The sequence below is a fragment of the Cibotium barometz genome, chromosome 50 (genome assembly GCF_041138505.1).
Source record: "Cibotium barometz isolate CiBa-2024 chromosome 50, ASM4113850v1, whole genome shotgun sequence".
NCBI classification, from domain to species: domain Eukaryota; kingdom Viridiplantae; phylum Streptophyta; class Polypodiopsida; order Cyatheales; family Cibotiaceae; genus Cibotium; species Cibotium barometz.
Window position 1 is genome coordinate 1,596,652 of NC_141095.1, and position 13,616 is coordinate 1,610,267.

General features: G+C 47.3%; 1 protein-coding gene across 2 annotated transcripts in view; it reads right to left on the minus strand.

Annotated features, from left to right (window-relative positions):
• LOC147609707 (uncharacterized) overlaps positions 1–13,616 on the minus strand; it is a 55,824-nt gene that overhangs the window by 8,097 nt on the left and 34,111 nt on the right. For both annotated transcript variants that reach the window (XM_086786854.1, XM_086786853.1), the window contains 3 exons: positions 5,715–5,828; positions 5,043–5,197; positions 4,750–4,956 (listed from right to left, as the gene is read on the minus strand). In XM_086786854.1, coding sequence (XP_086642980.1) covers positions 4,750–4,956; positions 5,043–5,197; positions 5,715–5,828 — 476 coding nt within the window. The remainder of the gene's footprint in view (positions 1–4,749; positions 4,957–5,042; positions 5,198–5,714; positions 5,829–13,616) is intronic.

Below are 13,616 nucleotides of genomic sequence, written 5' to 3' on the forward strand. Positions count from 1 at the left end.
GACTGTTTTGGAGGCTTCCATCGTGAAGAAATACTGAAGGCAAGGGTATTTAATCATTTATTATGATTTCTAGCCATTGTACTCGTTGTACCAACCCTTGTACCAAATGTACCAGTACTTGCTGTACCACCCATTGTATCGGTTATACCAGCTTCTGTACTTGCTGTACCACCCATTGTACCAACTGTACCAGCATTTGTACTTGCTGTACCTACTGCACCAACCACCGTACCGGCTGTACCAGCCACTGTACCTGCTGTCCTAGTCATTGTACCTACTAAACCAACATTTATACTTGCTGTACCAACCACCGTACCAGCTGTACCAACCATTGTACCTGTTGTACCAACCACTATACTTGCTGTACCAGCCAGTGTACCTGCTGTACCAGCTGAATGGAGAGTTGTACTTGTTGTACCAGCTCTATTGCATGAAGACCCATGGTTTTTGGGGAAGAATCAGTACCCACACGGAGGTATATGGATTATATTGTTGGCTCGGCATTTCTATAGCCTATGTTCCGGCTTGGTAGCCTTGTGTTGGGCTGTGTTATGGCATTTGTATAGGGATAATCCGGCATCTCCCGTGGGGAGAGTAAGGCCCTCAAAGCTTGTACATGATATTATTCTCCTTGGGTAATAAAATACTCCAAGGGGGGGGGGGGGGGGGGGGGGGGGTCGGCCCATTCCGGCCTCTATGCGGTGTCACACGTGAAAGCTCCATTTTCAGCATCTGTGGATGTTTTGTCCAGCTTTATGTTTTATGCAAAGTGATGATGGATATGTGTTAAGGCTGTGGCCATGTTTAAGTGTTTTATTATGCATTGATGGTATCAACAAGTGTGTCAAAGGCCCTAGGTCCCCGGGCACCCGCCGCGAGTTTCGTTGGTATCAGAGCATAGTCTTTTTGGGAAGCGGAGGCTTCCTTCTATCAATAAGGAAGAGAAAAGATCTCAAGTGGGGACCACACTTACCATCATTGCTGTTAAGCATGGCCAGCCGCTTCATAGCTTATGAAGCAAGAGCATGAGCAGTAGACAGCTTGTTGATCTAAGGATTCATGAATTCACAAAATTTATCTTGGAAGTATGGAGTTGGCTTTATGTGCACACGTTTAGCACGCTTTCCATATGGATATTGTGGATTATATTATCAAGCTTACAGGCAAGCTATATGGAGATATATCTCGGGATATCTTAAGGATATGGTGAGGAGATATTTCTTTTGGCTTCATGACCAACCTGGCAAAGAACAGCTAAGTATACTTTGAGTTTGCAAAGTTGGTGCTTTTTTGCTATTTACTATGAAGTGTTTTTGATGTTCACTAACCCTTGTATAGCTATGCAAGGAGAAAGGTGGTGTTGTTTGCCTTGAGATGGTTTCAGGGAAACATTGTTTATGGCTCCCTTTAATGGGATGAATTCTTTTCATGGCTCCCTTTATTGGGATGGATTATATCCATGGAGATTTCTTTCTTGGACGAGATTTCTATAGATATTGGGCTTCACAAGCAATTTCTATGGACGAATCTGTCCGAGTTTATAGAGAAGAAATCTTTGGATATCTCATGGATATGATGCTTTTATGGATAAAGTCCACCTCTACTCCAAGGTGTGTTGTTAGCACAGAGTATGTGGTAAGAGTTACGGTATACAAGGATTATGGTATCCAGGTCTATGGATTCCTGGACTTCTTTTCTAGGGATTTGGATTCATCCTCAGGTTTATGGATTATTCTTTTTGGCTCCCTTTATTTGGGATGCATTGGACTTATGAATCTCATGATTCACATACCCTGTGTAGTGTTCTCTTGTCCTACGTGCTCTCTTGAAGATTGTTTCTACCATGTGAGGGTGGAACAATAGAGAGCAGATGGAAGGGAACATGGGCACTTCAAAGGGTAGTGACAAGCACAACATACCCTGTGTAGTGTTCTCTTGTCCTACGTGCTCTCTTGAAGATTGTTTCTACCATGTGTGGGTGGAACAATAGAGAGCAGATGGAAGGGAACATGGGCACTTGAGAGGGTAGTGTGAGTTAGTGGCCGAAATGCCTACAAACTATTGGTGGCCGAAATGCCTATAAACTATGTGTAGCAGAAATGCTTATGGAACACCAGGTTATCTATGCCTGCGAGTGATTGTTTTATCTTGTTACTTGAGCCCATCTCTCATCCAAGGTGTGTGGTCAGAGTACCAACACGGAGTGCAAGTGGTAAAGTGGACATGACGGGACTTATGTCTATGCCAAGGGTCATGTGGACCGATGTCTTGTTGGTAGGAGACTTGGGGCATGGATTATGATATCTGGACTTATGGGACTGTTTTGTCTCGCCCATTTACTTGGGACATGGATTATGATATCTGGACTTATGGGACTGATTTGTCTCGCCCATTTATCTTGGGACATGATTATGATATCTGGGCTTATGGGACTGTTTTTGTCTCACCCATTTATCTTGGGACATGATTTTGATATTGGTATTATGGAGACTTGTTTAGTCTCGCCCATTTCTTTGGGACTTGGATTCTTCAGTTATATTGGATTTTTGAGACTGTCTCGTGTCGCCCAATCGATGGGACATAATTATATCTCGAATATATGGCTTGAAGCTTAAAGTTGCGCACAACTTTTAAGAAGCTCGGGAGGATGTCACCAACCTGGACATTTCCCACTCTAAAAGGGGTCTGGTGGACTCCAGGATGTTTAAATATTTGGAAAGTACAAGCTTTGGGAATGGGGGATTATCCTAGAATACAAAGGACCACACTCCTAAAATTTAGGAGAGTTGCTATTTTTGGCCTGACTCCGATGGAAATTTTATTCGCGTCATTACATCTAGAATTGAGCAGATAACAACAGTTGGCAAAGTGCCTATGACAGAATGTCTACCAATTGGGATATTTTTAGAGGTAAAGATTATGGAAGGACCCATCTCTTAGATTGGGACATGTGGCAAGAAAGTGGACCAAAGTGAGACAAGTGGCCTGACACTTGTTATAAAGTGGATCAAAGTGAGACAAGTGGCCTCACACTTGTCACTTCAGCTATTGTGTGGCTCTCCACCTGTCATCGTAACCTTCTCTTGCCATTTTAGCTCATGGGAGGCCCAAATCTATAAATTGGAGCCCTCTCTCTTCATTAATAGAGGCTCTCTTGCTGCACATTAGCGTCTACCACCGTTACAGGCTGCCCTAATGATGGCTACTCTCTTTCTCTCTCACTTGAAGGCTGTCCATGAAGAATACCGGCTGTTGGGGACTGTTTTGGAGGCTTCCATCGCGAAGAAATACTGAAGGCAAGGGTATTTAATCATTTATTATGATTTCTAGCCATTGTACTCGTTGTACCAACCCTTGTACCAGATGTACCAGTACTTGCTGTACCACCCATTGTATCGGTTGTACCAGCTTCTGTACTGGCTGTACCACCCATTGTACCAACTGTACCAGCATTTGTACTTGCTGTACCTGCTGCACCAACCACCGTACTGGCTGTACCAACCACTGTACCTGCTGTACTAGTCATTGTACCTACTAAACCAGCATTTGTACTTGCTGTACCAGCCACCGTACTGGCTGTACCAGCCACTGTACCTATTGTACCAACCAGTGTACCTGCTGTACCGGCTGAATGGAGAGTTGTACTTGCTATACCAGCTCTATTGCATGAAGACCCATGGTTTTTGGGGAAGAATCAGTACCCACACGGAGGTATATGGATTATATTGTTGGCTCGGCATTTCTATAGTCTATGTTCCGGCTTGGTAGCCTTGTGTTGGGCTGTGTTATGGCATTTGTATAGGGATAATCCGGCATCTCCCGTGGGGAGAGTAAGGCCCTCAAAGCTTGTACATGATATTATTCTCCTTGGGTAATAAAATACTCCAAGGGGGGGGGGGGGGGGGGGGTCGGCCCATTCCGGCCTCTATGCGGTGTCACACGTGAAAGCTCCATTTTCAGCATTTGTGGATGTTTTGTCCAGCTTTATGTTTTATGCAAAGTGATGATGGATATGTGTTAAGGCTGTGGCCATGTTCATCACACCAACCTTGATGTATGGATCGGCCTTCTAGGGACCAGATTTATCCGATCAGGATTGGCAGCGAGTTGAGAGGCCCCAGGTCATTATGCTCTCCCATATGATCGTGTAGACCCACCTCGGGCTGCTCCAGACCCACCTCGTCTAAGAGGAGTTACCTCAGACCGGGCCTCTGCATTCAAGCATGCCCGATGCCTTCGGCCCCTTGGACATCGGCCACTTTTAAGTACAGGATAGCAACACCAATCGTCGACACAAAGAGGTACCTGAGCCCGCAAACCCACACAAGAGGACCAGTCACCCTACGAAACTGCCTCAACCACCTGGAGTCACTTTAGACCGCACTTGCTAGCTACAGCGCACCCAGCATCCACGCGCCCCAGGTCTGTGGCAGCCTTCAACACGACAGCTTCCGATTGGGGAGATTCTCTAGCGACATAGGAAAATTCCCCACTCGTGGTGGACATGGTGAGCCTCTCGCAATCATAGACTCTCCTATGCTGGATATTATGAATGGCTAAGAATGATACCACACAGGAGTTCTCTTTTGTACTGATACGGAGATGTATTTGCACATGTATCCACTTGATGCAAAGTTTCTCTCTCAATATGCAAGTAACTTGTGGCATGTGAGTGGTATATGTGAGTGTGTGCATATTCATGTGCAAGTATGCAAAACTTCTCTCGAGTTTACAAGCAAAAGAGTATACCATAGACACTAGATCATCTGTCATAGAAAGACCATCAACCACCAGAACAAAACGTAACTGCCAATTTTTGGCCAGCTCCTCTAAAATGCCTTGAAGATGTTTGATTTCATTCTTGGGCATATGGACTACTCTTAATTTCCCCTGCATTACGAAGCCATACAATGCTGACTTTGCAAGCCAAGTCTTTCCAGAACCACTAGGACCATGCTGCATACAAAATTGCTAGTTATTAGTCAACGCAGAAAACCTACTGGAAAAAAAAACAAAAAAACAGGACAGTTTCGAGCACTCACGACTACAATATGACAGGCTGCACGCCGTGAACTGTGCCTTTCAAACTCCTTAGAAAGTTTCTCATGGTGTTCCATATAGATGCTCAGATTGCAAGCACCTTTGTATGGATAGAAACTTGCATCCTGTAGCAACTTCCCTCCCTTACATTGCAAGGCTGAAAAATAAGACACCAGAATTCCCTCCTTCAAAATAATGCTCTTCATAAATGGCACTTTAACGCAGCAAAAAGGAAAATTCTTTGGGGGCATTGGCAGAGGGAGGCGGTTGACTGCTTCCGGGCGGTAGGGGCTCTGGGGTGATGAGAGTAGGTGGGGACAGACCCTACGCCCATACCACGTGGATCTGATGTTTATAGTATGCTACGCCCTGCTACTCAAATACATCTTACATATTGATGCACCCTATGCCAAGACTTAATTTTTTGACAATGATCTCCAAACCATTGAGTGACTAGTATTATGATTCTTCACAAACACAAAAGAGAGGGGTGGTGGAATTTCTTGATAAATAGGCAGTATTTCCCTCCAAGCCCACCTTCTTTATCCATCATCATATTTATGACAAAAAGAGGATGGGCAGGGCCAGATAAATGTTCTTTTTTCAAGGTTCTTTTTGTGTAGACTTTACTTAAAAAGCTACAAACACAGCTCAACATGACTGAAAAAGATAACCTTTTTCGGACGCAATCCTTCCAATGCCATATTGTGCGTAGTATTCCTCCAAAAGTGGAACAGCTTCGGACCATCGCCACAAGCCTCCTATCTTTTTGCGCCATGTCTCCCTGTCTACAGGGTGCATAAAAGAAACCAATTAACACTTTGAAAGCAACAATACTGGACAGTCTCATACTAGAATTATCTTCCTGTTCCTCTTCAATAGAATAAAGAAAAAATAACTACCAAGCAGGTTAAAAGCAGTGTTTTCCCTAAAGAGAGGAAAAAAGAAAGAGGTGAAATAACATCAAGGGGTTAGGGAGGGGGGAAGGGGAGAGCAAATCGGCCTATGAAACACAGATTCGTTTTCCCAAAAGTCTATCAAGAGATATTTGTTAAAGCTCCCCGTACTGCTACGCATCCCCTCCCTGCGTCTGAGCACATTTCTCCTGCTCCCCGCCATTTCACCTGCTGCCCACCCTTTCATCTGTTCTCCAGCCTTCCGTCATCGTCACACCAGCCTTGATGTATGGAGCAGCCTTCTGGGGGCCAGATTTATCCGATGAGGGTTGGCAACGAGTTGAGAGGCCCGAGTTGAGAGGCCCCACGTCATGACTTTCTCCCGTATGATCCACAGCATACCATCAGTCCCACACCATATTATCCAGGCAAAGTTTGCTCTCGAGACAGCTAGCACTCGAGGGCCACGCTGGAGTATGGTATGCCTTAGTTTCCACTTGGTTTTCAATCTATGGGCTCCGCATGGACCGCCTACCAATCCTTTAGTACAGTTTGAACTCCCCTTTTCTCCAGCTCTCTCATGAGGACACCAACCGGGTTTAGATCTTCTCAGCCTCTACACCCATTACACATGGATCACACCTTTGGAGATCCCAACAAAGATGCACTTCTACAAAGATCACATCCTCACGCTCACTGAGAATGAATTCATCCGGCAGGCGGGCTACCTACGTGTTCAAATGTCCCATGCCATTGCGATCAGCCAAATACAAGTTTCATCCCACCACCTCAAAGTGGAGACAGATAGAGCTAAGCGCGTCTTCAGAGCCCAGGAGCTGAATCTGCAAATTATGCCACGCAGAGGTTGAGACAGAGGAGCATTAATTATGTCGCTGCTCAGTATACTATGAGATCCACGAGAGGTTCCACTGTCTGTCTCGTGAGGGATTTGGTCCACTCTCCAAGATCATTGACTTCCCGGACCAGCGTTGCCTAGAGCTCTTCTTGTTTGAGCTCCGCAAACACAAGGACACTTTCTTGAGAGAGCTTCGGCCCCAACCACCCCGACCCCTCCCTCGCCAACCAACCATCACTAGTTTCTTCCGGTCTCCAAAGGAGGTGGAGGACACCCATAAAGTGGATCCTGTGCACCCACCTCAGACTGCTCCGGACCCAGGAGGAGGACGCCCATATAGTGGATCCTGTGGACCCACTAGGGCCCGGACCCACCTCACCCGAGAGGAGTTATCTCGGACCGGGCCTCCACATTCCAGTGTGTCCAACACCCCCAGCCCCCCAGTCGTCAGCCACAATCCCCTCATCATCTCTGGATCCAAGACATGCTCCACCACCATCGAGCTACCTTTCCACGTGACGTACCTGAGGGAGACCTCTCGGCCATACTCATTAGACCCATGCTTGATATTTTGGAGAGTGGTATACCATCTATTGGGGGCTGATGCTCTTCTCATGTTCCATGTTCCTAGTATTTCATGATGAGATTTCATGGACAGTTTTGTATCACTCTAGTGAGATAGCTATGTTTTGTTTCTATTTTATTTTCTGTTCCATGATGAGATATGACATGGACATTATTGTATCACTTTAGTCTCATAGGCCAATTGGGTCTTTAGGAGACGCTTAATATATCTTTCTTTATTTCTTTCTTGGCCGCCTCTTCAGCAACGTCACCGCGAAACGTTTCACTATTGAAACGAAACGATGCTGAAACGATTTATTTTGGAATAAAACGTTTCAACACTAGGTAGGTGGACAGTGAAACGTTGGACCAAAATGATCATATACATAAAATGTGAAGGTACTAGCCAATAGTTATAAGATGCTATTAGCATAATTATCATCAGTAAACAAGAAGACATACAAGAGAGAAGAGAAAAGAACAAATATGATGAAAGAAGAAAAGAGAAAGAATTATAAAAGATAAAAAGCACACAAAATCACAACCTTTTTCACCACATGAAACAATATGGTTTCAATGTGCACATGAAACGTTTCAACACTGAGACATGAAACGAGTTTCAAACCCACCGAAACGAGTTTCATCGTGACCATGCTCTTCACCTACCTGCCTTCTCTCATGCCCGCCATTTCACCTGCCCACCTTCTCCTCCAACCCTCCGCCTCTGCCCTCTACGGCCTTCCCGCCGCCTTTTCCCCTCTCGGCTGCACACTCCTCTCCACCCCCCCCCCCTTCATTGATGCCTTCCAACCCTTCTTCCTACCCCCCCTGCTTTGTGTCCTGCGCCAACACCCGTCCCCTTTGCCGCCCTCTCCTCCTCCTGCTTTCCTCCTAGCCTCCTTCCTCTTCGCTGCCCTTCTCCTTCGCCTCCCTCAAGTAAGGATTACTCTCAATCGGGGTTCAAGTCAGCTTTCTTTCCTCATTAGCATCATGGCTAATAAATCCCCTCTGGCTGGGCGAACCATCCATTTCTTTCAAGCAAGCTTGTGGCCATCTTCGCCGAAATCAAGAAAGACTCCTAGACGACGCTCATTGGAAAAATCTTTGGCTCTCACCCCTCACACATCCAGCCCCGTGACTGGGTGCTGGCAGCATTGCCTTCGGACTTTGCGCTCCAATTTAAAGATGTAAGGCTACTTGGGAGAGGATTCTTCCAAGTAGACTTTGAGGTAGAGGAGGCAGCCTCAAAAGTGTTCAAGGGCAGTCCTATGCCTTTGGGCCCAAGGAAGATTTTCTTCCTACCTTACACCAGCTACTTCGACCTTGTCATAGAAGACTGGCACCGCTACCCTATTACTCAGATTCCCATGTCTTTCTCATGCTTATTGGCCATTTTTGGAGGCCATTGGGGCAGCCTTTGGGCTGGTCGTACGAATGCCCGTCATCCCAGCATTCCCCAATTCTACTGCCCAGGTAGTCACTGTCGGCTGATGTTGTTCCCAGGGTTATGGTGTCGGCTTGTGACAATGGGCCCTTAGAGGATTTTGTGCTGCTTCCAGGACTTAATGGTCCCTTGAAGCAACGTATCGAGGCGTCAAGCAGACCTTCTCAAGTGACCGTGAAGGAATATGAACCAAGAAGCTCCTCAGGCAATCCCAAGCTCGTAGAAGAGATCTCACCAAGGGCGAAGAACGTGGTCGGTGCTCTACACCCGAGATGATAAAATGTGGGCTGTAATCCACTCACCTCCCCTAATCAAAGTGCACCTCATAATATGCTATAGAAGAAGGTCCTTCCAAGGCTTAGTGCCAATAAGAAATCCTCTGACCACCAGCTTACAAAATAAAGCCTTACACTGCACCTCCGGATCAATGATGTCGATCCTCCCTCTTGCTTAGGCATAATAATGGTATCCCAAGACACTCTCACCCTGGAGTGTATAGTGCCATCTAATCCTGACTAATGCATCCAACGCATTCCTTATGAAAAAGCCGACGAAGCTGACAAATGCATCCCTTATGAAAAATCCAACACAACGTGACATTCAAAGCAGTTGCTAGCAACATTTGGTTGGCTACCAAGGCTCTAGAGGCAAAATCAAGCTTCTTGCTTGACAAACAACGTTCGTGAAGATGAGAGAGAGAGAGAAATGAAATGAAATGTTATATTAACTTCTTCAAAAGGCCATAATGACCTATGAGAGAGAGAGAGAGAGAGAGAGAGAGAGAGAGATTAACGTCTACGAGAGGCCAAAGTCGGCCTATGAGACAAAAAATAATACAACTGTGTTTCTTCCGGTCATCGGAAGAAAAGAAAGAGGAGAAGCGTCCAGCTGAGCTAATAAATGTGATGCCAAGGTAAACATAAGAGCTCACCACCTCGACCCGCCCTCCTGCTAATGTGAGAGTAGTGTGGCTCCTGACTGCGGGTGAGGTAAGGAAGATCATAACCTTGGTTTTCCCAAGGTTCACTATGAGACCCTGCTGTGCGCAGAAGTCATCAAGAGCCACAAGGTGTCTTTGAAGCCCAACCTGCGCGTCGGATACCAAGACGATGTCATCAGCATAAAGCATAACATGGACAGTAATACCTGATAGCTCAACCCCAGAGCCTCCTCCCTGTGTGATGTAATCGACCACCTCATCAATATAGACCCCAAAGAGCGTAGGGGAGAGCAGGCACCCCTGCTTCACACCAATGGTGCTAGCAACTGTGTCGGACAAGCCTCCTGGGCATCGGACTCTCCCAAAGACCTGCTCATATAGCCTGTATATGCCCCACATCATGTCTAAAGGTATGCCTAGTGTCTGTAGTCGCCGAAAGATGCGCTCTCTGGGCACAGTATCAAATGCCTTGCGGAAATCCACAAAGCAACAATAGAGTCGTTGCCTCCGTGCCTTGGCCTGATCAATCAGGCACCTCAATGTAAAAATGTGGTCGATGGTCGAGAAGGCTCGTCGGAAGCCTGCCTGGCCTGCTGCTCTCAATCCCCCAACCTCTGCATGAGTGCTCAGCTCTGCCTCCAAAACTGCCCCGTATAGTTTGGCCAATATATGGCCAATCATGATGGTCCTGTAGTTCCCGGGGTCTAGTACATCTCCCGCTTTATGGATCGGCACAATAGTGTGCATCGTCCACTCAGCCGAAAACCCCTCTGACAGAGCTCTGTTGAAGAGATGAGCAAGAAATGGTGCCAATGTATCAATAGCATAGATGAGATGCTCTCCCTATAATCCTGTATGATCTGTCGCCCGTCCATGTTGGAGTCGGCATATGGCCCTCCTAACCATAGGTGGGGTGAAGAAGGTGGAGACTGTGGAGCATGACTCTGTGGGTTGTGGTATAGGGGGCTGTGCAGGCACATCATAAAGTCTCTCTGCATATGTCTGCTAGGTCTGAGGATCGGTAATAGGTGTGGGAGGACGGGGCTCTCTGAGTCTCCTCCAAGCAGCAGCAGCATCTCTGCTCATGAGCATGTGATGTGTGTCCCAGTACTGAGCCTCCTCATAAGCTCGCCACTTACGGCGGGTGAGAGTATGCATCCTCCTGCCTGCCTGTCTCTGGGTGATCCCCGCGAGCCCTCTGCACTCGGAGACTGCGGTAAAGGTTTCTCCACTCATCATCATAGGAGATGATGGCCGGATCCTCCTGTGGTGGCGTGGGCGAGGGCGAAGGCCAAGGGGTCTGGGGCATCGACCTCTGCATAACTCAGTGGCTCTGTCGAGTGTCACACCTCTTGCTCGAGCTCCTGCACGAGCCTGTGGTCCGGGTATGATGGGCGGATCAGCCCTCAGAGTGCTAGTATGGAAGAAGTCGGTGAGAGCTCTTATGTGCGGGTCCTCCAGGAAGTTCAGCTGATCTGGATCTCACTAAGGACTCCCTATGTCTACGGTACTCTAGAAGAAAAAGTCCCAGGCATCTTTGATCCGCGAAGTCCACGATCTTCGAAAGTGGTCCGTACCCAGCTCAGAAGAGGGAGTGGAACCTCCCCCGCTAGAGTATCAAATAGCCAAAGCTTCGTCCTTGGCTCCTGAAACTGTATCTCTAAGCATTGCCTCTCTAGCGAACCAAGCGCTGCATATCCCCTCATCAATCTAGCTTCGGCTGCCTTCCGCATCGAGAACTGAGGTCCAACAAAAGTGATCCCACGGTATACATATGAGGTAACTTACTCCACACGCTCTCCACTGTATGTAAGCTGTAATGCGATCTACTTATCCATGTGAGGAGGTGTTAAAGATCATGACCTTGGTCTTTCCAAGGTTCACAATGAGGTGCCGGTCCTCGCAAAAGGCCCGTAATATGCATCCAAATGCCTCTGCAGCCCCTCTAGTGAATCAGAAATAAGAAGAATATCATCTGCATACAAGAGGATCGGTATCAGGACTCATGCTAAATGTGCTCTTGGTCCTCCCTCTGTCTATGTAATCCGAGATCTCGTCAATGTATAGACCAAATAGAGTAGAAGACAAGGAGCAGCCCTGCTTCACCCCGATAGTGTTGTGTATGATCTCTGAGTCACCTCCTGGAACCCGTACTCTGCGTGTGATTGACTCATAGAGTGTAATGATCCCCCAAAGCATCACTGCTGCCACTCCCATATCTTGCACTCTTCTCATCAGTCTAGCTGTGGGATGCTATCGAAAGCTTTGTCGAAATCCACAAAGCAACACTATATCCGATGCCCGTGAGCTCTCCCCTCCTCAATGATCCCCCGTAGTGTAAAGATATGATCTAGTGTGGAGTGCCCTCTCCTGAATCCTGCCTGCCCCGATGCTCTGAGTCTCTTCTCCTCGGACCATCTACTAAGCTCATGCTCCAAAATTGAACCATAAATCTTGGCCAAGGTGTGACCAATCATGATAGTCCTATAGTTGGTGGGATCCATGGGATCTTCTGATTTCAAGATAGGTAGAATAGTATTCGATGACCAACTGGCAAGGAAGCCCTCACATAGAGCCATGTTAAACATGTGAACAAGTAAAGGGGCTAACGTGTCCCTAGCATGAGAGAAATGCTCGGTGAGGAGTCCATCATGATCCTCTGCTCTCCCAGTCTGCATCCTGTCAATAGCATCTCTCACCGTGCTTAGGTGAAAGAAGGAAGAGTGTGGGGGATGAGGTTCCGGTGCATGGGGGAGAGGTGGCTGCTCACGGGCATGGTAGAGAGAGGTGGCATAGGTGTGCCAGGTGCCAGGTGCAGGGTGAAGTAATCGGGGTCGGCACACGATGATCCTGGAAGATCCTCCAGGCCTCCTTATAGTCCCTCCCAAAGGAAAAGCTGGTATAGCTCCTACTCAAGCCTAGGCTCTCTTCTTTCTCCGTGTGAGACGCCGAAAGATCACTCACGCCTGCTAGTTAGTGGTGAATCCTAGCGCCACCTCCCGATTCAGACGGGCTCCGGTATCATGACATTCCTCGTCATACTAGCTATTTTGTGGGACAATTCCTTGTGGTGATTTAGGGCCAAAATGACCTATGACACCAAGAGGTTACATCATATCCATGAGGTACATCATCCTGGGTACAAAATAGTAATAAAGAAAGATAACAAAAATCTAGAACTATAAAATCTCATCTAGGTACATGAGCAGAGAGCTCTCATACCACCCTAATACATCCCTCATGGGCCGCTGTGACATGGTGCTCAATGTGGTAAAACAGAGCTGGCACGAGAAGGTCCTATGATGATGGGAGATGATGTCCCGGATCCTCCGGTGAAGACGTGGCCGTGGGCAAGGGCCATGGGGTCTGGGGGGTCGAGGTCTGCATAACTCAATGGCTCTATCGAGTGTCCCACCTCTCAACCGAGCTCCTGCACTAGCGTGTGATCCGGGTATGGTGGGTGGATCGGCCCTTGGAGTGCTGGTATAGAAGAAGTAGGTGAGAGCTATCTGTGCTGGTCCTTGAGCAACTACAGCTGATCTGGATCTCACTAAGGACTCCTTGTGTCTGTGGAGCTCTAGAAGAAAAAGTCCTAGCCATCTCTGATCCACAAAATCCGTGATCCTTGAAAGTGGTCTGAACCCAACTACACAAAATCTGGATCTCAATAAGGACTCCTTGTGTCTGTGGAGCTCTAGAAGAAAAAGTCCCAGCCATCTCTGGGCATTTATTAGGCTTCCAAACAGATGCATGGGCACCACTATAGGTTAGGAGATGGGCTCTATAGGATTCTATCTCATGGACATCCATGGAAGGTTTGTCCAAGAGCCACCAAGGCCAAGCCAAGGCCTGGGACAGCCCTATGAGGCACCAAGA